This window comes from Hyperolius riggenbachi, chromosome 2, assembly GCF_040937935.1.
Source record: "Hyperolius riggenbachi isolate aHypRig1 chromosome 2, aHypRig1.pri, whole genome shotgun sequence".
Classification (NCBI taxonomy): domain Eukaryota; kingdom Metazoa; phylum Chordata; class Amphibia; order Anura; family Hyperoliidae; genus Hyperolius; species Hyperolius riggenbachi.
In genome coordinates, this window is record NC_090647.1 from 338,335,345 (window position 1) to 338,358,526 (window position 23,182).

The 23,182-nt window shown below is 46.6% G+C and overlaps 2 protein-coding genes and 1 long non-coding RNA gene across 4 annotated transcripts in view; 1 reads left to right on the top strand and 2 right to left on the bottom strand.

Moving 5' to 3' along the window:
• Nucleotides 1–20,890, bottom strand: part of CIMAP3 (ciliary microtubule associated protein 3) — a 45,177-nt gene extending 24,287 nt beyond the window's left edge. The window contains exons 1-2 of one of the 2 annotated variants that reach the window (XM_068269425.1): nt 20,788–20,890; nt 13,003–13,145 (exon numbers count right to left, since the gene is read on the bottom strand). In XM_068269425.1, coding sequence (XP_068125526.1) covers nt 13,003–13,145; nt 20,788–20,803 — 159 coding nt within the window. In that variant the 5' untranslated portion in view covers nt 20,804–20,890. The remainder of the gene's footprint in view (nt 1–13,002; nt 13,146–20,787) is intronic. The other variant, XM_068269424.1, reaches the window with a different exon arrangement.
• Nucleotides 1,327–10,188, bottom strand: LOC137547486 (uncharacterized). The gene is made up of 3 exons (XM_068271082.1): nt 10,130–10,188; nt 8,971–10,052; nt 1,327–2,387 (listed from the first exon to the last, which is right to left on the bottom strand). The coding sequence occupies exons 1-3, from the start codon at nt 10,171–10,173 to the stop codon at nt 1,327–1,329; spliced, it is 2,187 nt and encodes a 728-aa protein (XP_068127183.1). The 5' UTR covers nt 10,174–10,188.
• Nucleotides 20,891–20,984: 94 nt separating the features above from the next.
• LOC137546681 (uncharacterized) overlaps nt 20,985–23,182 on the top strand; it is a 43,158-nt gene continuing 40,960 nt past the window's right edge. Inside the window, exon 1 of the long non-coding RNA XR_011026319.1 lies at nt 20,985–21,112. This is a non-coding gene — a long non-coding RNA (uncharacterized lncRNA). The remainder of the gene's footprint in view (nt 21,113–23,182) is intronic.

Here is a 23,182-nt window from a genome sequence, read left to right on the forward strand (position 1 = left end):
ATGAGAAATGCTATATGAAGTGTTAAGCTAATTAGGAAAAAGAGTAAGAACTCACGGCAGAACACATATAGCAAACGGGCAGAAGAGTATGTAAAAACCTCTATTGTCGGTAATAGCTTCATGCAGTTACAGAGTGTTTCAGTTCCCACAGCTTACTAAACAGCACCCCTTAGTGGGCAAGAGGAGCACATTACACTATCTCCTCCCATGATATATTAGCAGAGTGGAGAAGCTGCTGTTTTCCGAGAGATCTATATGTGAATTACCCCATTCCGAAAATGGATATTTGCACATACGGACAAATAAATATATATAATATATAATAATATGCACATCAATTTTCAATATGAAAAATAATAAAATGAAAAGAAGTATGGCAGACTTTAGTGACTCTACCTGCGCTACCGCAGGAACCAAACACCGAAGCAAATGTTAATAGGAATTACAGCCAAGGAGCAGTGTGAATTTAGAGAGAGCATCAGTGGTCTGATTCCAGCGAAGCAACGCTGGAGAGCCACATATTGCAAATAATGTATCTGCATAGGCATAGAGATACTTGCTCGTGATGGTATACAGAAGTATTGTTTGCCTGCCAAGATGTGATATGCAGCTGATTAGACCTTATCTTCACACTATAAACACGCAGCAGAACATACATTATATTTCACAGGCATGTACAGACTGTTAAGTGGTTAATCCATATACAACTGGGTTAACATGTAACAGGAGAACGCATACTTTTACTTGTCCTTATTGGACAATCTGTTAGGAGTGAGCACCTAGAGCTATTCCCGGTCAGAGAACTGTATAACTTTAGGTTGCCATTATTCCTTTGGTGTAACTGCATCTTCTCAGGAGGCCATGAGTAAATGTAGAAGAAAAGCTGACTACGGGGAAAAAACAGGTCTCTATGAGATCCACATAAAGTACATTTATGAACAGAAGGTAGGACTCAGATGACACCAAGCCTTATGCAGAGAGACAAAATGAGGTTCCTAAGTTCATGCAGCGTAGGTATATCCACATTTAGTAGGAGTGACAGTACTTTCCCGGGCAAATGGGAGGTAACGAAGACGGGTACACAATTGCTTGTGGCGGGAAGAAAGTACAGTGACCGTTGTGAGCTAACTGACAATATGGCGGGATAGTAAAACAAAAAGTTTTAACCTGGCACCTCAAACATTGTGCAGTCCTGAGACATGAATTACAGCCGACAGTTCTGTACGGTCAAGCCATATTAAAAGGATCAGAAAGCATCACATAAATAAATGGCATGTACTCACTCACTAGTATGGCAGATGTATTGGAAAGCCAAAGTGATAAACCTCACTCTTTGTTCACTTGTTTCTTGTGGGACCTCAGCCATCTAGATGCTTCCTCCGGCGTTTCAAAAAAGTGGAGTTTATCTCCATCTTGCACCCTTAACCTCGCAGGGAAGAGCATTGAATAAGGTAATTGCAACTCACGTAGCTTTTCTTTGACCTGCTGGAAGGAGCGTCTTTGTTTCTGTGTTTCGTTAGTGTAATCAGGAAAAATCATGAGCCGTGAGCTCTGAAAATAAATGTCACCTTCTTTTCTTGCAGCTTTTAGTATTTCATCCCGGTCCCTAAAGTTTAGGAGTTTGAGTATAATAGGTCGCGGGTAATTGCCTGGTATCTCTTTCTTTGTTGTGAGACGGTGGGCTCTTTCTACCGCAAAGAAAGAGGAGAATGTAGCCTCAGGAAGCTTTTCTTTCAGCAGAGTTTCAATAAAGGTCACGACATCCGAACCCTCTGACTTTTCTGGAATGCCCAGAATGCGGAGATTGCTTCTCCTGTTCCTGTTCTCCGCATCTACAGCACGGTTTTCAAGCTGTGTAAGCCTTTGCTGGATACCGGGAATGGCTACACGATGTGCCTGGACAGAATCTTCCACATTTGAGGTACGCTGTTCCAGATCAGTGATTCTTGTCCTGATTTTGCTGAAATCTTCTCGTAGTAAGCCAAAATTAACCTCGATTTTATCTATTTTCTGAGTGAGGGTTGTTTGGCACTGACGTATGGCCTCCAGTATCTCTGTTGAACTCGGAGAAGAAGGTCCCTCTGCCAGGAGGTCCGCCATACTGTCTCCCTCTCTCTGTTTTTTAGCCTTGGAGTTAGACTTTTGCTGTGCCGGAGTGTTTGTCAGGGCATCAGCCGGATCACTCCCGTCCTCTTTATTTTTAGAGCCTTTGGGAGGCATTGCAGGGTAAGGCTGATATCTGTAGGGAGAGCGTTGCAGTCTGCTGGGTCCACTTATATTTCCCCACTCTGAGGTCTCGGCTGGCTGAAGATTGGAGTCACCCTCCACCGTCTCACTAGGCTCTTGATTCCACGACTCCAGCGTGCAGAGGTGTGTTGGTGTTCTCCCTGGAAACTTAGATGTTGTTTTGGGTCAGCACTGTAGCAGGTACAGCCTGTAATATCTAAGCTGGGCAGCGGAGCTCTGAAGTACCCGTCTTGCTAGTTAGCCATCTTGGCCACGCCCTGGAGGAGCCCTCTTGAACGTCCAGAAGTGTCCTGATGTTATTGTTCTTACCACCCAGGGGGATTTTATTTCTCGTCGCCAAACCTGGCTGAACTGTTTCAGTCTCGCCCCCACCGGACTTTTCTGGATGAGCTGGTTGTCAAAAGGATTTTTTGTTCCCCTGAGAGGGCTGAGTGCCTTTCTGTTTTTGAGCTCTACTAGTTGAAGCCTGGTTTGCTTGCCAATTGTTTCTGTAATTCCTACCCGGCCTGTAATGTCAGGAACCGGCCCGTGGCACGCCTGCGTATACGGTTCCCGACTGCGGGTTTGACCAGACTGAGAGGGGAAGCAGCCTTAGTCAAGCTAAAACAAGGCTGGGACCCCTCAGAACACCTCTCACTGCCACCACTAGCGGTTCGCTAGACACTTCCACTCTGCTGTCGAGCACTCCGCGTTTTCGTATTTGGGTCAGCTTTGCGCTTAGGCCAAATACGGGAACGCCACGCACCCACACAGTTGCAATCTTACACTGTCGTGAAGCAAAGACCCACTAACAGTCGTTCCGAACGATACTGTTAGCCACTCTGCTGTCGCTACTCGCACTGGCGTTGTTCGTACGTTGGGTCAGCTGCGCACTTAGGCCAACGTATGACAAACGCCCCCACACACAATGCAATTACAATTTAATACGGTAGTGTTGCTCAAGCATACAATTAGGCATGAAACTTATACACGGTTAAACATCAGTCTCTTCTAGGCTATGAGTGTTAGTTTAGTACGGCAGAAGTCAAACTTATTAAATAATAATTTAATATTCTGGAAAAGCATAGAACAATGCAGAACTTAATATATACAAAAGTTTACAAAAAGACAAAGTAAAAAAAGTTACAAAATTAAGAGTTACAAAGATAACACACACGGATATTTGCATAAAAATAAACGGGGGAAAAAAGAACGTTACCAGCTTAGGTTAGAACAGGCATGGGCAAACTCGGCCCTCCAGCTGTTACGGAACTACAAGTCCCACAATGCATTTGCCTTTATGAGTCATGACTGTGCCTGTCAGACTCCTGCAATGCATTGTGGGACTTGTAGTTCCGTAACAGCTGGAGGGCCGAGTTTGCCCATGCCTGGGTTAGAACGTTGTTTGACGGGAGGACGCCGTTTCGACCAGGAGTCGCGATCCTCCCTAGCTATTCGCTACCTCCGAGAGAAGATACGGCAGGAGTCGCGATCCTCCCTAGCTATTCGCTACCTCCGAGAGAAGATACCGGTGGCTGTCCTGGGCCACCTTAAATAGTCCGAAGTGTCCCCTGGGGCATTTAATGTCCAGCCCCCAGGAACTAATGCAGTTTCCCCGTTTGTGACATCACCGAACGCTTGTCATAATCCTTCTTGTGATATGCAAACTTCAAAGGGGGTTCCTGTTTTAGCTTCTTGAAGTTTGGCAGGACACAATCTCACCCATTGAACTCTGCAGACATCAAAAAGCTTCCTCCACATTATTTCCTTGGTTAAAGTGTATTTTAGCACATCCATGAAAAGATTGAATTTTGGTTACAGGTAGCAGTTTGCCTGTAATCCTGTAGACAGACGCAGACAATCACACCTGGGACAGTAGATCAAAAGTGACTGCTAGTGGCTTAATGAGCTGCTTCCTTGCCTATTGAAGGTGACTGGTCATATTCACTGAAGACCTCTTTAGATGCAAATGTAGGTCTAGTGACCCACCCACACAAATACATGAACAGTCCAGGAATCTAGCCTGCATATCTACACCTTTGACATACCACAGCAGATATAAAAATGGGAAAATGAAAATATATTACTGTATTATCCTTAACAGCATCAGCACCCCAATATATCTCCACACCTCCGCCGTTAACTTGGTGCAAGGCAGATGATCTTCCCAGATTATCCTGCCAGCACCTACATTGTTGGTTCTGCTTGACGGGACAGTCCATCAGCATTCCCATGATTGCTCCCCTTCCAGATGGCACTGGCAGGTGGTTTTAACGAATTATCCTGCCAAAGCCTACATTGACGGCCTGGCCGGGTGGGGTAACCCTTTAGCATCCTCAGGAGGGTTCCCCACCTGTCAGTTAGCTCCAAGCTACACGAATGGAAAGCTAGGTCAGGTTGCTGCAATGTGTCGTTGCCCTTGGCCACCTGACGTAACCAACCAGGGGAATGTGGGTCAGTGACGACCGTGAATTCGCGACCATAGAGACAGTGCTGCAGCTGGGGGAGGGTTCCAACCGTCGCTACACGCACTTTCTCTATAGTGGCAGGAGCTATCTCTCGGTCCCTTTGGGGAATGATTCTCTGCCGGGCTGCCTCCTCCACTTCGGACAGCTCCGAGGGAATAACTTCCCAGAACCCTCTCAGCCCGCCCCTCCCAGCTGGTGACCTGCTGGCTAGCCCCCTGAGCTCTTCCAGGCTGCTGTCAAATCGAACAGCCCCAGAGAGCTCAGGGCTGCCTGTCACACATTCTAGGAAGGCTGCAGACGGAGAGGCTCCTGGGCCCTCAGAGCCAGGTTCCGAAGTGGATGTTGCTGACCCAGCAACATTTGTCACTTTAGTGGACAGTCCCTCTGCTGTAGACTCGCTAGCGCTGCGGGTTACCACGGCAGCCGAGGGAGCGCCCACCTGACCCATATCATAAACCACATCACCTTTGGTCTTGAAACCATCTGAAGGGGAAGGATCTGGCCTGGTGCCATCTGCCCCTTCAGTGGACAGTCCACCTGCTGCAGCCCAGCGAGCGCCGCTGGTTACTCCTGCAGCTGATGGAGTGTCCACATGACACCCCGCATTTTGTAGCACAACACATATGACATCAGCATTATCAGCCCTACATATATTGTCATTTGGGACATCACATAAAACATCAACATTATCTGCATCATTACACTCATTTCTACTCAGCACTTCACAATTATCATCAACAGTTCCTGCATCGATCGCCTCGATAGTCCGTGCGTCATAAATGACATCATCAGTTTCTGCATTCTCCGTATCAACATGTCCCCCTCCATGCCTAGGCACTGGAGAATCACTAGGGCTGGCTCCTAGTACACAGTCCATAGCCCCTGGGGCCTCGCCAGCATTCCCCACTTGCACAGCATTATCAAACAGTACCTTGCAAGAGTCCTGAACTTCTGCTGGGGATGCAGGCCCCACAGGGTTTGGAGCAGGCTCATACCGGGCCACTAACCGTCCCAGGTCAGTACCCAGCAAAACGTTGGTGGGGATTTTGTCAGTTACCCCAACTTCTTTCAGCCCGCTGCCGGCCCCCCAATTCAGGTGGACCAAGGCGGTGGGTATGGCTGGGGTGACACCCCCAATTCCTCTGACAGCAATCATCTTCCCAGGTATGTACTGCTCCGGGTTCACAAGCTGGGGATGTATGAGAGTCACTTCTGCTCCAGTGTCTCTCAGCCCAGTGGCAACTGTACCCCCAACCGTGACAAGCTGCAGATTCTCTGCATAGCCAGTGGCATTCCTGGTAGCACACAAAGCCGTTGGGACTTCACTGGGGTTTGAGGCCTCACTGGATTTTGGGGCCTCCTTCTTCCTCTCTGGGCAAGTCGTGCTGATATGACCCACCCTGTCACATACAAAGCATTTCCGGGTGTCAGTGGTTGGTTGCCTGAATCCAGGAGACAGCGGTGCTTGCCTCCTCTGGGTGCTGGGTGAAACAGGTTTCGCAATCTGTTCTCCTCTCCAGCTGGGCGTAGTAGTCCTCCGGGACTCAGGTGCTCTATGGGCGGTGTAGGAATCGGCCATTTCCGCAGCCTCATCCACGGTCTTTGGTTCTCGATCCAGCACAAACAGCCAGGCCTCAACAGGACAGGTGTGTAGGAACTGGTCTTTTATCATCAGCTCCTGCAGGGCATCCAAGGTTTTGACTGACAGTCCTTTTAACCACTGCTGGAAGGCAGTGCGCAGGTTGCAAGCATGATCCAGGTAACTGTCATTAGGACCTCGCTGCACTGTCCTGAAACGTTTGCGATACACCTCTGGCGTGAGGTGGTATCGCGCAATAATGGCTTTCTTAATCGCCTCAAAGTCTGTTTCTTCCTCCTGGGGGAGACTCACAAATGCCTCCAGGGCCTTGCCTCTCAGCCCTGGTGTGAGGTATCTTGCCCACTGCTCACGGGGCACCCCATACTGCCGACAAGTCCTTTCAAACCCCTGTAGGAAAGTGTCTATGTCAGAGTCCTTGTCCATAGCGGGGAAATTATCCAGGGGGATTCTGTGGACTCGCTCACCTTCGCGTTCTGCGGGTCCAGCAGACCGGTTCTGCTGCTGAAGTTTAGCCAGCTCCAGCTGGTGTTGCCGTTCAGCTCTTCATTCCTCTGCCCGGAGTCTGTCCCTCTCGGCCTGGAGTCTTTCACTCTCGGCCTGGCGTCGCTGTGCAACTTGTTCCCTTTCGGCCTGGAGTCGCTGTGCCGCTTGTTCCTTCTCTGCCTGTCGGTGCAGTAGGATCAGCTTTAGGCGCAGTTCAGGATCAGCCGAGTTCAATAGCTGTAGATCAGCTTCCAGAGATGTCATCTCTGTGTTCGGTGGATCATCCAGGACATCGTCTCCCCTCGCATTCTGTGGCGGGAGCGATTCCTCCTCTGGCGTGTCGTGAGCTGCATCCGCTGACGTTGAAGCACGGGCTTGCTCTGCCTCATCATACTCCTCGAGCGCACGAACTAACTGCTCCTTAGTCTGGCCGCTCACCGTCTCGATGCCTTTGTGCTCACACAGGTTGAGTAGTATGTCCTTGTTTTGCCTTGCATAGCTGGATGCTTTCTGAGCCATCGTGTTGCGAAAAAGAAAAAGAAAAAAGGGGGGGAGGGAAAGCAAATACCAAGTGTGTATCTTTGAACAAAAAAAACGTATATAGATTCTGCACTGAGTAGACTTCTGTAGGCTAGTTGCTTCTAGCAAGCTTCCAGCCTTTAGTACTCAGAATAGCGAGCTAAACTGCGTACTAATGGACCAAACGATCCCACCACTGCCAGCCAATTATGTCAGGAACCGACCCGTGGCACGCCTGCGTATACGGTTCCCGACTGCGGGTTTGACAAGACTGAGAGGGGAAGCAGCCTTAGTCAAGCTAAAACAAGGCTGGGACCCCTCAGAACACCTCTCACTGCCACCACTTGCGGTTCGCTAGACACTTCCACTCTGCTGTCGAGCACTCCGCGTTTTCGTATTTGGGTCAGCTTTGCGTATTTGGGTCAGCTTCGCGAGTAGCGACAGCCACTCTGCTGTCGCTACTCGCACTGGCGTTGTTCGTACGTTGGGTCAGCTGCGCGCTTAGGCCAACGTATGACAAACACCCCCACACACAATGCAATTACAATTTAATACGGTAGTGTTGCTCAAGCGTACAATTAGGCATGAAACTTATACACGGTTACACTTCAGTCTCTTCTAGGCTATGAGTGTTAGTTTAGTACGGCAGAAGTCAAACTTATTAAATAATAATTTAATATTCTAGAAAAACATAGAACAATGCAGAACTTAATATATACAAAAGTTTACAAAAAGACAAAGTAAAAAAAGTTACAAAATTAAGAGTTACAAAGATAACACACACGGATATTTGCATAAAAATAAACGGGGGAAAAAAGAACGTTACCAGCTTAGGTTAGAACGTTGTTTGACGGGAGGACGCCGTTTCGACCAGGAGTCGCGATCCTCCCTCGCTATTCGCTACCTCCGAGAGAAGATACCGGTGGCTGTCCTGGGCCACCTTAAATAGTCCGAAGTGTCCCCTGGGGCATTTAATGTCCAGCCCCCAGGAACTAATGCAGTTTCCCCGTTTGTGACATCACCGAACGCTTGTCATAATCCTTCTTGTGATATGCAAACTTCAAAGGGGGTTCCTGTTTTAGCTTCTTGAAGTTTGGCAGGACACAATCTCACCCATTGAACTCTGCAGACATCAAAAAGCTTCCTCCACATTATTTCCTTGGTTAAAGTGTATTTTAGCACATCCATGAAAAGATTGAATTTTGGTTACAGGTAGCAGTTTGCCTGTAATCCTGTAGACAGACGCAGACAATCACACCTGGGACAGTAGATCAAAAGTGACTGCTAGTGGCTTAATGAGCTGCTTCCTTGCCTATTGAAGGTGACTGGTCATATTCACTGAAGACCTCTTTAGATGCAAATGTAGGTCTAGTGACCCACCCACACAAATACATGAACAGTCCAGGAATCTAGCCTGCATATCTACACCTTTGACATACCACAGCAGATATAAAAATTGGAAAATGAAAATATATTACTGTATTATCCTTAAAGGCATCAGCACCCCAATATATCTCCACACGTAAGACCCAGCATTCCTGTATCTAGGAGTGGACTGTGAGGAGGGAGTACCAGGTTGTCTCTTCGGGCGCCTATCCTGTGGAAGCAAACCCGACTTCCCGCCCGTAACCCTTGAAATAGCTGAGTCCATCTTCTCGCCGAAAAAAGTCTTACCATCAAAGGGGATCTTGCACCACAACTGACGGGAAGCCGGGTCCGCCGACCAGGACCTCAACCACAGGGCCCTCTTTGCGGTCACTGAGTATAGCATGGACCTTGCTGAAGAGCGGAGGACATCTATCGCTGCTTCTCCGATGAAATCTCCTGCAATTTTAAGGTCTTCCATACTTGTAATCAAAGTCTCCTTGTCAACATCATCTCTGATCATCTGCTCAGCATTCTCTGTCCAGGCTCTGACAGCCTTCCCTACCGATGTTAATGCGATTGCTAGTTTGCAAGCGCCTCCTGACCCTGTGTACATTTTTCTCAAGTCCATATCTATCTTGAGTTCCATAGTATCTCTGAAGGTTATAGCATCCTTGATTGGGAGTGTGACATATTTTGCCAGCCGAGTAACCGAGGCGTCCACCACTGGGGGCTCATCTAATGATTTTGTATCCACTTGAGGTAGTGGGTACATTTTTGAAAATCTATTAGCCATAGGAACTTTTTTCTCCATTTTCCACCACTCCTCCTGAATTATAGCCCTTATTTCCTCCATCACCGGGAAGGTACACTTAGTCTTATATAGGTGTTTATAGTATGTCTTATTCGCCTTCTTCTTAGTCTTTTCCTCATCTTCCTCCTGTACATCTTCCCATTCTAGTACTTCGCGCACTGCTTTGATGAATGGGTCCACTAATGCAAAGTCAAATCCCAAGGAGACCTCCTCCTCCTCCGGGAACATATGCACAGGCTGAACTTGAGCAGACTGAGGTTGAGCAGGAGGGAGACTTGCTATGTAGGAACTCATAGACTCTTGGACAGCCTTCTGTATTGCTTCTGTTACGTTTATTGGTTCCGGAGCTGGTTCTCTGCCCAGCTCTAGAAAGCAAGCTGGACACACCGTCTTCCCCGGAGCCACTGGCTTTGCACATGCCCAGCAAAGTTTTTCTTTGTGACGATACACCGGAGACCTTGATCTTGACCTTGATCTTGTTCTCCTGCGAGATCTACTGTGGCGAGATCTGCTAGATGATCGTCTTCTGTAATAACCTCCTGATAGGGAGAGAAACATTCTTCCAAGTCTTCCAGGGCTGCAACAAACAGAAAACAGTACCCTCAGTAATGCACTCCCTGAATGTCTGACTAGACTTACCTATGCCCCCCTTACCTAGTCAAAGAGCGCTGGTCTGTGTGGGGCCTATGGGCATCCATGGTTGCTGGCCAATATCAGCCAGACGCTGGAAAAGATAGAAGATAGAAGCAGGTAAGCAAACAATACACAACCAGGGACTACATCAGTCGCCTGGCAAATCAGCTCACCGGAAGATCCACTACTGCAGGGCTCTATTTCCAGCTGGAAAGGGGACCGGACGGAGTTCCGACCTTCACCGTATGCGGGGATGTAAAGCAACGCCGCAGCAGCAGCCAGCCCGCCTTAAAAACCCCGCTCTAGTGTCCCTGACGTCACATCCGCCTCCTCGCAACGCGGACCAATGTCTGCATTGGGCCGGCGTAACCCGGAAGTACGCGTCACTTCCGGCAGAGACCCTGGAGCGCATACTACTGCGCAGTGGAACGCACGCCGCACCGAAAAGGGAGGAAAGGATGCCCAGCCAGCACACTCAATTAGAGTGGTAAGCGTTGCAGAAAAACTTTGTGTCCCATACTCACTGATGACACTAATTAGTGCCTTAGTCAGGGAGACACCACACGGACCCCCAAGACCAGCAGAACGGGGCACCCATCCACCAGACTTGTTTAAAGCCCCATGTGAATGGCATCGCTACAGGGGAGGCTGCCTGTGCGGAGGGCCACATGATGCGGCCGGCAAGGGGGTAAAAAGAAAAAAATCAGCAGGAATCACCTGCCAATCCTGTGAGGTGAAGGACAGGAAATGAAAAGACACGAAGAGGAGGGTCAGCAAAACATTTAAAGATACTTGATCCTGTGTTGTATTAGGGGCGGGGCCTAAACCCGATGTGTTGCCATGGAGGTAGAGGGAAAAGTATATAGTATAATGTACATAAACATGGGCTCTCATCACAGCACTTAGTAAATGAAATTCAAAATTAAATAAAAATACAAAAAGTAAAATAATGAAATAAAATATTATTTACTGCTTTCAGAGCTGTTTTATAAGAAGAATATAGGCATATATTCTGCTGGCAAAATAAAGAGGTAAATGTGCACCGTGATCCGGGAAATTCTGGCACCCACTACTGGCAAAAGTTTAGGCGCCTCCATTGGCGCACATTCAAATATTGAGTTTACATGAAAAATTAAGTAGCCGCTGCGCTTGAAAAAAAAACCTTTTTTTTTAATTTTTACTCGATTTTGCGGCAGATTGGCACAGGGGGGACATCGGTTAAGTTTAGCATAGAGGCGGTTGGTTATGGTTAGGTATGGAGGGTGGTTAAGGTTAGCCATGGGGGTGTGGGTAGTTAAGGTTAGGCATCGGTAGAGGGAGGGTTCAGTATGAGAATAGGGTTAAATATAGCTAGTGAAGCCGAAAAAAAAGAAGTTTTAGCTTCACCAGGCACCCTTTTTTCCTCGGCACGCATGTACTGAAAGGTCTGGTTGGCGGATTAAAGTGAACCTGTAAGAAAAAAAAGTGGCCCTGGGGGTACTTACCTCAGAAGGGCAAGCCTCTGGATCCTAAAGAGGCTTCTCCCATCCTCTGCAGTAGAGGGGAGTCAGCACTAGCGGCTACCTGCTCAGGCTCTGGTGGAAATAGATGAGCCCAATTGGGACTGCTCTACTGCGCAGACACCTCATGGGCTTGGCTGTTTCCACCAGAGCCAAAGCAGGAAGCCGCTACTGGATCAGGGTGATGTAGGGGGAAGCTTCATAAGAATCCAGAGGCTTCCCCCTCCCAAGGTAAGTACCCCCCCAGGGCAACTTTTTCCTTACAAGTGTTCTTTAAATAAATCCTCCTTTGATAAGTATGCTCTTGCTGCAGTGAACTTAACATTAGTTAGGACCAGGGAGGGAAGGGCACTAAGGTACTATGGAAGAGGCAGTAAGAAGCAGTGATCAATTCAGGGCAATGTTGAACTAGTCAGTATTAGCCCTGTTGCAGGTTTTCTGGGTGGTTAGGTGGGCTTAAACATGCTACTTACTTTGGTTACTGTGCTACTTTCTACATATTATACTTCCTGAATAATTCACCATGAACAAATACAGTAGAGTCTCAGTTATATGGCACCGAGGGGAACTGGCTGACGTAGGATAGGTGTGCTTTCTGGTTGCTTGAGACTCAATGTTAAAAATAGGCCTAAATAATACAGTACTTTGCCCAACTCTATATACACATACCGGCATAAACTCTGTATTAAGTGTTAAAAAACAGTAATTGAAAGTATATTAACCCTGGGGGAGAGGTGGAACCCAGTCTTTAAAAGGGAAACTAAACTGAGAAGGATATGGATTTTGCTTTTCAAATAAATCCAGTTGCCTGTTTCCCCTGCTGATCCTGTGTCTCTGATACTTTTAGCCACAGCCCCTCAACAAGCATGCAGATCAGGTGCTCTGACTGAAGTCAGACTGGATTAGCTTCATGCTGGTTTCAGGTGTGTGATTCTGCCACTACTGCAGCCAAAGAGATCAGCAGGACTGCCAAGCAACTGGTATTGTTTAAAAGGAAACATCCATATCCCTCTCAGTTAAGGTTCCCTTTAAGCACAGCAGAGCCCACAAACAGCCTAAGAAGTTGGCCTTCACCAATTTGAGTACTGTCACAATTTGTGCTGGTTGGTTGAGACTGCTGGTCAGTTAAGCTCTGGATAGACAGGACTCTACTGTATACAGATTGAGGGTTTCAACGTCCAACTCTCACAGCACTGGCTGGATGCTTGTCCCCAGTGTGACAGAAACCTGTAATTGATAAGCATGACTGCCTGCAGTGGGCATTTTTAAAAAAAGCAATAGCATGGCTATTAGACCTCCTTTAATAGAAGCTGTGACAAGTAACTATACAGTATAATCACAATGCATTTACTTAGCCTTGCCTTCCTTGAGTTATGCTAACACTCTTTCACCCACCTCCTCATTGTTGTAACATCCAGGCCCACGATTCGGAGCACCTCTAATGGGAGCCAATTCATTCCCCAGGCGGTCTGGGGCACAGTGGTGAGGAAAATGTTTACGATCTTGTGTGCTGCCAAAGCAGACTTTCTTTGAGGTATCTGTAAGCAGCAGGATAGTCATATATTAACATTACAAAAAATGAGCACAAATAGTTTTTGTGCACTTTTTATTTCTTTCTTTTTACTTACTTTATACTGAGGGAGGGATCACACTTATGTCTGTGGGAACCGCAGACAATTCCTCGTGCGCAGCTTTTTTTTTTTTTAAACAGCCTGGGAATTTCAGTGAGTAATTACATGCATTGTGTGGAAAAGTAGTGCAGTTTGTATTTTTTTTAGAATGTTATACTAAATCACAGATGGCTTCTGAAAACACAATGTCCCCATAGGAAAGCAATACTCGTGTTTTGATCATACGTTCCCTGCCTTAAGGTTCCCATTAAAGGGACTCTGAGCTCAGCCAAAAAATGAAAGTTGTACTCACCTGGGGCTTTCTCCAGCCCAGTGCTGGTCGGGAGGTCCCACGACGGCGGCCTGGCTCCTCTCCATGTCCCCGCTCCGGAATGGCTGACCGGCCGCAGCCCGGGCGACACTCGGCCGAGTGTCGGGCTGCTCCTTCCGCGTATGACGTCACTCGCCGGCTGCCTCGCGTCATCACGGTCGGCCGGCGTGGCAGTACTGCCACGCCGGCCGCCGTGATGACGCGAGGCGGCCGGCGTGTGACGTCAGCCGCGTCATACGCGGAAGGAGCAGCCGAGTGTCGCCCGGGCTGCGGCCGCTCAGCCATTCCGGAGCGGGGACATGGAGAGGAGCCAGGACGCCATCGTGGGACCTCCCGACCAGCACTGGGTTGGAGAAAGCCCCAGGTGAGTACAACTTTCATTTTTTGGCTGAGCTCGGAGTCCCTTTAAGGTTACAATTTTTAATGAAAGATAGTAATTTTGATCAGCTTATTGAGATCATTTTGTATGAAACCAGAGAAGCTGATGAGTCCAATTGATCATGAATGATCGCATTAAAATCGTTTCCTTAACTTCTTGAGGACCAATGGGCGTGACCGAGGTAGCAGCCCTAGGACCGCCTAACGCCGATCGGTGTAAGGTCCTGTGGACGTGTTTTGCAGGAGATCACTCCGTTATCAGCCTCCCAGTGGCAATCGCTGCTAGGAGACTGTTAGACGTCGAAACGGCGATCTACGGCAGCGCTGTACTGGGGACAGCCCTGTGACACAGTTGTCCCCCTGGGCGATAAGACAGCGATCTGCTGTCATAGGCTGAAGCCGATCGCACTGATTGGCTGGCGGGGGGGAGGGAGGGCTAGTAAAATAAATAAAAATACACATTTTTATTATAAAAAATAAATAAATAAATATTTGTTAAAAAATAAAAAAACATGCTGGCAGGGACCAGACCCCACCAACAGAAAGCCCTGTTGGTGGGCAGAAAAGGCGTGTGTGTGTGTGTGGGGGGGGTTGGAGGGCAATCACTTGTGTGCTGAGTTGTGAGGCCCTGCAGCGAGGCCTTACAGCTGCAGTGGCCCAATTTGTGAAAAATGGCCTGGTCTTTAGGGGGGTTTGAGCCCATGTTCCTTAAGTAGGTAAAGTGGATCCGAGATGAACTTTTACTCATTGCATAATTGTGTTCCTTTCCTATTGTTTATAGGGCATTCCTCAAGCCAAATACTTTGTTGTTTTTGTTTTAATACCCTAATTCCCTATAAACTAAACAAGCCACACCCACAGGTTTTCAGAGAGCCAAGGCATTTTCAGACAGTAGCAAGGCTCATGGGAGCTCAGTCTGGGCAGGAGGAGGGGGAGGTATTACTAGCCAGAGATTTCAGAGGCAGAGGGGAGGAGGGAGGAGGAGAGGGGATTGGGTTTTTTTGCTCAAGATGCAGATAAGCCTGCCTCTGTGTAATGTTTACAAACAACATGGCTGCTGTCATTGTATCACAGGAATAAATAATCATATTCTATTAAAGCTGTTTGCAGCTAGATTTGCTGTGAAAACTGTCTAAACTTTAGATAAGATACAGTGGCTTGCAAAAGTATTCGGCCCCCTTGAAGTTTTACACATTTTGTCATATTACTGCCACAACCATGAACCAATTTTATTGGAATTCCACGTGAAAGACCAATACAAAGTGGTGTACACGTGAGAAGTGGAACTAAAATCATACATGATTCCAAACATTTTTTACAAATCAATAACTGTAAAGTGGGGTGTGCGTAATTATTCAGCCCCCTGAGTCAATACTTTGTAGAACCCCCTTTTGCTGCAATTACAGCTGCCAGTCTTTTAGGTCTGTATGTCTCTACCAGCTTTGCACATCTAGAGACTGAAATCCTTGCCCATTCTTCTTCGCAAAACAGCTCCAGCTCAGTCAGATTAGATGGACAGCGTTTGTGAACAGCAGTTTTCAGATCTTGCCACAGATTATCGATTGGATTTAGATCTGGACTTTGACTGGGCCATTCTAACACACGGATATGTTTTGTTTTAAGCCATTCCATTGTTGCCCTGGCTTTATGTTTAAGGTCGTTGTCCTGCTGGAAGGTGAACCTCCGCCCCAGTCTCAAGTCTTTTGCAGACTCCAAGAGGTTTTCTTCCAAGATTGCCCTGTATTTGGCTCCATCCATCTTCCCATCAACTCTGACCAGCTTCCCTGTACCTGCTGAAGTGAAGCTCCCCCAGAGCATGATGCTGCCATCACCATATTTGACAGTGGGGATGGTGTGTTCAGAGTGATGTGCAGTGTTAGTTTTCCGCCACACATAGCGTTTTGCATTTTGGCCAAAAAGTTCCGTTTTGGTCTCATCTGACCAGAGCACCTTCTTCCACATGTTTGCTGTGTCCAGCAAATGGCTTGTGGCAAACTGCAAGCGGGACTTCTTATTGTGAGGATCCGCTCGGCTTTTTTGACCACTGTTCAGGTCTGCATTCTGCAGGTCTCTGGAAGAGAGACCTTTTGTCAGTTTTGCAGCTTGCTGCTGAGGAATTTGCATACGTTTGTCATGCAGGTTGCCTAGCCACATCCTTTGTAGGCTTGCTCTATAAATACCATGTGATATCACAGACCTGGGCTGGTCATAAGAGTTTGTCCTGTGAAACACTCCTGGAGTGTCAGCCTTGCTTATTGTTTGAAGATTAGCCTAGAGTAATTCCTGGGACTGCACTAGGCAGGTTCCCTAGTGCAGTTAGGATTGCATATCTGTTTTGTTTGTCTGTTGCGATTGTCCTGTCCCAGCGGTGGTCGACAGGAAGTCGTTCTGATCTTTGTTCTTGGAGTATAGCTGGAGCAGCGGTTGCTACCAGCTATCTCATCTGTTCTGTCTTGCCTGGATTGCACTCGCCTTGCGCTAGTGCTGTGGATCCGTCTGATCTCCATCTCTCTTGCTGTACTTGGATCGCACTCGCTCTGGCGGAAAGAGCAGTGGATCCAGCTCGCTCTGTTGCTATACTTGGATCGCACTCGCTCTGGCGGAAAGAGCAGTGGATCGTATCTCTCACTTATTCCTGTTTTCGTGTATCTGTCTTGTCTGCTACGAACGCTTGCTGGAGGCTCGGTGAGGTAACCGTTAAGCAAGCGTTCGCGTCCTCTGTTTCATGTTTGTCTGTCGGTGGTTAGTTAGGCGTGCTTGTCTCTGTTGTGCTTAACACGCGGAGACCGCGCATAAACGCGTGCACTGTTGCGAATGAGTGCGGTATTCGCGTTTAGTTAGCGTTTGTTATTTTCCTTATCTTCTCATTGTATGATTTGCTGTGCCTTTGCTACTCTCGTGCTCTGCCTTGCTGTAGCCTTGTGTCACCTCTGGCAATCGCCTCTCTCGCGATTGTGTTCCTACTTCATATCTGCTGTTGTATGTGCACCGTCGCGGGTTGGCGACTAGATTGGGGCACATACATACATTCTGTCCCTGTGCTCATTCTCTTCCGCAATCGCTTCTCTTGCGATTGCGTTCTCACTTAGTTTCTTCTGTTGTGTGTCCACCGTCGCAGGTTGGCGGCTAGATTGGTGGACATACATACATTCCTCATCTGTGCTTATTCGGTCTTGTGTCGCTGTTAGCAAGCGCATTCTCTGGCGATTGCCTTCTCACTTTATCTTCCTGGTTGTGTGTTCATCGTCGCAGGGTGGCGACTAGATTGGTGGACACACATACCCTCTGTCGCTTTGATCTCTCTCTTTCAGGGCTATCTTGCCCTGCGTTTCTTCCCTTCGTACAATTCCTGTCTGGCGTCTGTGGCAGGGCAGAGGAGTTGTTCCTCTGCACTCCACAGCTCCACCTGTCGACAGGAATTTCCCTCTACAGGTGCATTGCACCTTTTGCTGGGTTCCCTCAAATTATACGCTTGTGGAGGATTTCCGCAGTGTCAGCGCACGCCCTGTGCGCTGATCACGGAGAGAGTTCCACAATCGTTACACTTAAGCTTTTCTGTTAACAATGGCTTTCTTCTTGCCACTCTTTCATAAAGGCCAATTTTGTGCAAAGCACGACTAATAGTTGTCCTATGGACAGATTCCCCCACCTGAGCTGTAGATCTCTGCAGCTCGCCCAGAGTCACCATGGGCCTCTTGACTGCATTTCTGATCAATGCTCTCCTTGTTCGGCCTGCGAGTTTAGGTGGATGGCCTTGTCTTGGTAGGTTTACGGGTTATGCCATACTCCTTCCATTTCTGAATTATCATTTGAACAGTGCTCCGTGGGATGTTCAAGGCTTTGGAAATCTTTTTGTAGCCTAAGCCTGCTTTAAATTTCTCAATAACTTTATCCCTGACCTGTCTGGTGTGTTCTTTGGACTTCATGGTGTTGTTGCTCCCAATATTCTCTTAGACAACATCTGAGGTCGTCACAGAGCAGCTGTATTTATACTGACATTAGATTACACACAGGTGCACTCTATTTAGTCATTAGCATTCATCAGGCAATGTCTATGGGCAATTGACTGCACTCAGACCAAAGGGGGCCAAATAATTATGCACACCCCACTTTACAGTTATTGATTTGTAAAACATGTTTGGAATCATGTATGATTTTCGTTCCACTTCTCACGTGTACACCACTTTGTATTGGTCTTTCATGTGGAATTCCAATAAAATTGATTCATGTTCGTGGCAGTAATGTGACAAAATGTGTAAAACTTCAAGGGGGCCGAATACTTTTGCAAGCCACTGTATATAGACAAGCTACTTGTTATAGTTAGTTTTTCATCTCGGATCTGCTTTAAAGAAAAGGTTGATCGTCTTGGCAGGTTGTTTTTTTCAAAGATAAGATCATAACTGGTTCAGCTACGTTCAAATACTGGGTTGATTAAATATGGTCTTTCTTTCAATCCGAAATATCGTATTGAAAATAAGATTGTTCGCTTAATATCACCCCGTCATGGACACCTCAGTGGAGTAGCAATAGGAGATGCAGAGGTAGTGACCTCACCAGGGCCCCTGGACCAGAAGGGCCTTCCTTCATCAGCTTTATTAGCTCTTTATTGGTGCTAAGCTGGTAATGATAACTTCTATACATGCTTTGATTTGTTGTTACCATTAATAGACTGTTCTCCTCCCCAGTCTACACCTCTCTGACACTGGGGCTGTCCTTGGCAGGTTTCGTTGCTTCAAAGGAATTGTTATGTATAGAGCGCTTGAGGGGGCCCAATGTAAAACTTGCACTAGGGCCCAATGTAAAACTCGCACTGGGTCCCAGCGCTCCTAAGCTATGCTACTAGGGCACCTTTAAGTTTTTACTGATTTATCTGTCTGTATTGAAAAGATTCTTCTCATATTCTACTTAGAGAATAGAAAAGTAGAAAGCAGTAAAAACCTGTTATCAAGGCCGGATTTGTGGGCAGGCCACCAAGGCCGGTTCCTAGGGCGCCTGAATTCAAAAGGGCGCCTGTGGGTGTAGAGCCATCCGCAGCATTCCATCCTGATATTGATATAAATGTCGGCTTGGTCCACCCACAGCCGCCCTCTTCGCAATGCACACTGAACCCTGTGCATTTGTGCAGGCAGTGCAGCGGGCGGCTAAACAGGAATCAACAAATAGCAGAATAGAGGGGTAGGACGAGCAGGCAGAGGACGCACACTCATTACAGCCTACCTTGCTGCCTGAAACAGCATGCCTCTAGTGCCTCCGCCCTCTGGCGCAAACTTCTCCTGGTGGTGGTCAGCCTAAGTTGGAAGGCATAGAATGCAGAAAAGAATCCACCTTGTGCTGGTCTGCTTCCGATCCTCAGCTTTCCCCTCTTCACAAGTCACAGTGACAGCCAGTAATCTGCAGCCTCCTTCCCACGTGCTTCATATCTCTCCCGTCTAGTGTGCTTTTTAGCACACAGCACAGCAGCCTATGTTCAGCTACTGTTTCTCCAAGGTCTGATGGGGTCAGAGGTCTTGTAGCTGCCGATCAGATGGGACATTCTTGATCGAGGCAGCATGTAGAAAGGAGAGACCTCAGCTGTTGGTGAGGTGTGTCTGTTTCCCCTGTCTGTGTTCTAAACGCATACCACACTACATCACACACACAATCCTGCAGCAATTAAAAATACATAGCTACCTCATTAGGGACACTTCTGGATAGTACTGCGAATTCCCACATCTTCCCTATTTCAGCACTCTCCGTCCCTCTCTGGGCGAATGTCCCGAGCATTTCCATAGTGGACACTGAAAAAACCAAGGGACCCAGCATTGGCATGGCGTGGTGCAAGAATCCCTGGGAAGCCTCAGGACCATCCAGAGGTTTTCCACTAGTGAGGTAATTACCTATATATTTATATGTGGAAACACATGGTGGCGTTGTGGTTACCGCTCCTGCCTTGCAGCACTAGGTTCCTAGCTCAAACACCAGCCAGGGGATTATTTGCATGGAGTTTGTATGTTCTACCCTTGTCTGTGTGGGTTTCCTCTGGACACTCAAGTTTCTTCGCATATCCCAAAAACATACAGATAAGTTAGTTGGCTTTCCCTTAAAAAACATTGGCCCTAAACTACGATTATGAGCTCCTCTGAGGGACAGTTAGTGACAGGACTATATATATATATATATATATATATATATATATATATATACACACAGTTTATGTAAAGCTCTTTTCGCTATATAAATACTAAATTGTAATAATGATTTCCACAGGATAACTACAGGAAGTGGTACCCTTTAGCACTTTTTACTTTCCCCTCTGTGTAATGTGCATGTGGCAGTTATTAATGTGCATTATGTGTTGCTGTATGGGCGGTGTAGCTTTAGCTTATAGTAAAGTAAAGGGTCCCTCTTCCTCTAGTGCTTCCGTGGAAGTCATTGGAATGATCCAGCTTTACTTATGCAGCCCCCCTGGTGGTATATGTAATTCTGAAAAATGCTGGTTTATTGTAAGAGAATGTTTTTGTTTGGTGTGGGTAGTTGGTGAGGATGTTGTTATTTTGAGGGGGTGGGAGGTAGGGCGGTTGGTGACATTGTGCCTTGGGCGGTGCAAACTACAAATCCGGCCCTGCCTTTTATAATACTTTTTCCATTTTAACACTATAATAATAAATACATTTTGGCTTGCTTTCTGCTATAATATTCCCATGCTCAGTATGAGTACAGTTGCTAGCAGCAAACTACATATCTGGGCAGAGAAAGGTGGAACAGAGATGTGTGGGAAACCCCTTGGCAATTTGTGACCTGGGAATTGAGGGAGCTACATATACACCCGTCATAAAAGGCACAATAATAGTAAAATTGATAGCAATGACAGTGTACGCGTACCTGACTCCGGATCCATGCTGCCTCCCAGTTGCTGCTCTGTGTACGGTGTCTGTTGCCGGGGAGGTCACGTGACACGCAGTTAGGAGAGAGCGTTGGATGCCATGCAGTGTATTGTGAATATCTATTGAAAGTGTCGTGATTGCGCCACCTGCTGGTCACACATAAACTGTGCCAGAACAAAAATAAATACTTCTGTGGAAAGCCATAACTATTTCTTACAGATTGATGATGCTTGGTGAATAAAAGCATCAATACGACCACAAACATCAACTAAAAATATCAATTTTCATGAGGAAAACCTGAGTGCTTGTAGTCTGCCTCAGAAGTAAGTGGCAAACACTATTTTAGACTATTTATTTCTTTTATGTATAAATCATCAAAGATTTTTCACTTTTCTAACAGAAACTGGAGACAGAAGCATCAAAGTTTGTTGGCAGGCAATGGCCTAGACCAGATTTTGAAAACATAATCTCTCAATTTGAGGAATGAATGCTAGGCACACACCATTCAATTTCCTTTTAGACTGAGGGGTTGAATCATTAATTTTCTGACATCTCCAATCTGCTCCTGCTCAATAACAGGATCGATTTTGTGCAGTAGTACCAATTTGAAAATCAATCCTGTTCTCAATCATGAGCTGATTGGATTTGCAAATTCTATTAATATGATAGAGTCAGCTGAATATTAATGACGCAAGTCGAGTAATGTATGGGCACCTTAACTCGTGTGCTATGTCTTGAGATAGATTTAAAAAAAAAAAAAGAAGCAAAGAAACAAACAACAACAACAAAAAAACGCTCTTAAGTTAGTCTTTTATCTACTGTAATAGAGAACGAGGAGGACAGCAAGAGTGGCCAGACTGTGCAGATGCCGCTGCCTGCCGGTACAGGTGAGTATTACTGCTGAGGCTTCATATGCAGGGGCCCAGGGTAAATTGAGAAGAACAGGCAGGGTCGGCAGCATGGGCTCCTGCAGAGATCATGGGCCCTGGGGCAATTGCCCCTTTGCCTCTATGGCAGCGCCAGCCCTGGGTAGAAGTTTGGTAATATACCGAAAAAACCTGCTTCAATTCACTAAGCCCTGTTTGGTAGTTTCACCAGCTGTGGAGCAGGTTGGGAAGGCAGCTATCAGTCTACTCTTAAAGGACAACTGTAATGAGAGGTATATAGAGGCTGCCATATTTATTTCCTTTTAAACAATACCAGTTGCCTGGCAGCCTTGCTGGTCTATTTGGCTACTCCAATGTCTGAATTACACCAGAAACAAGCATGCAGCTAATCTCATCAGATCTGACGATAATGTCAGAAACACTTCATATTCTGCAAGCTTGTCCAGGGTCTATAGCTAAACGTATTAGAGGCAGAGGATCAGCAGCATAGCCAGGCAACTGGTATTGTGAAAAGGAAATAAATATGGCAGCCTCTGTATCCTTCTCATTACAGTTGTCCTTTAAAGGACAACTGTTGCAAAAGGTGTGTGGAGGCTGCCATATTTATTTCCTTTTAAACCATACCAGTTGCCTGGCAGGTCTGCTGATCTGTTTGGCTGCAGTAGTGTCTGAAGCACACCGGAAACAAGCATGCAGCTGATCTTGTCAGATCTGACAATAATGTCAGAAACACCTTATCTGCTGCATGTTTATTCAGGGTCTATAGCTAAAAGTATTAGAGGCAGAGGATCAACAGGATAGCCAGGCAACTGGTATTGCTTAAAAGGAAATAAATAAGGCAGCCTCCATATCCCTCTCACTTCAGTTGTCCTTTAAAGTCTGTGCATGAGTCATTCTATTTTATGTCCAGTGCATCCCTAGCATCCCTTTAGATGTGTATTTATACTAACTAGAGAGAGCTCTTCTGTGTATCAGTATACAGATATGCACATCTAAAGGGATACAGAAAAGCCTTTTTAAATGTCTCCTTCTCCTGTTTTGCTGTTCTGGAGCCCCGACAGCCAGAGTATCGGATCAAATGGGATGAGAAGCGGGAAGTCTGGCTCTCCCTATTGGCTGTCTGCTACATCTGTCAATGTTTACGGCATTGAGATTGAGTTGCCAGCTGGTCAGAACTGGAGGTAAATACTAAACATTTTTGTTAGATTTACTAAGTGCTTTAATCTTTGTTAATTACAATTTATTGACATTTCTTGAGGTATTTATTGGACAAGTTGGTAATTTACCTCACTAGTTGGAAATTTTACTTTCCAGTGTGGTAATAGGTTTCGTGAATTGGCATTTGGCATGGTGATTGGTAAAATCAGCTGTATTTTGCATTACTGAATGTGATAATGCTTAGTGAATTGAGGCCATATTGTAAATATCCTGTTTGAAAAGAACTGACTGATGATGGCTGATAATAACATCTTATTGCAGAGTAAACTTCTCATTTGTAGATGTCTC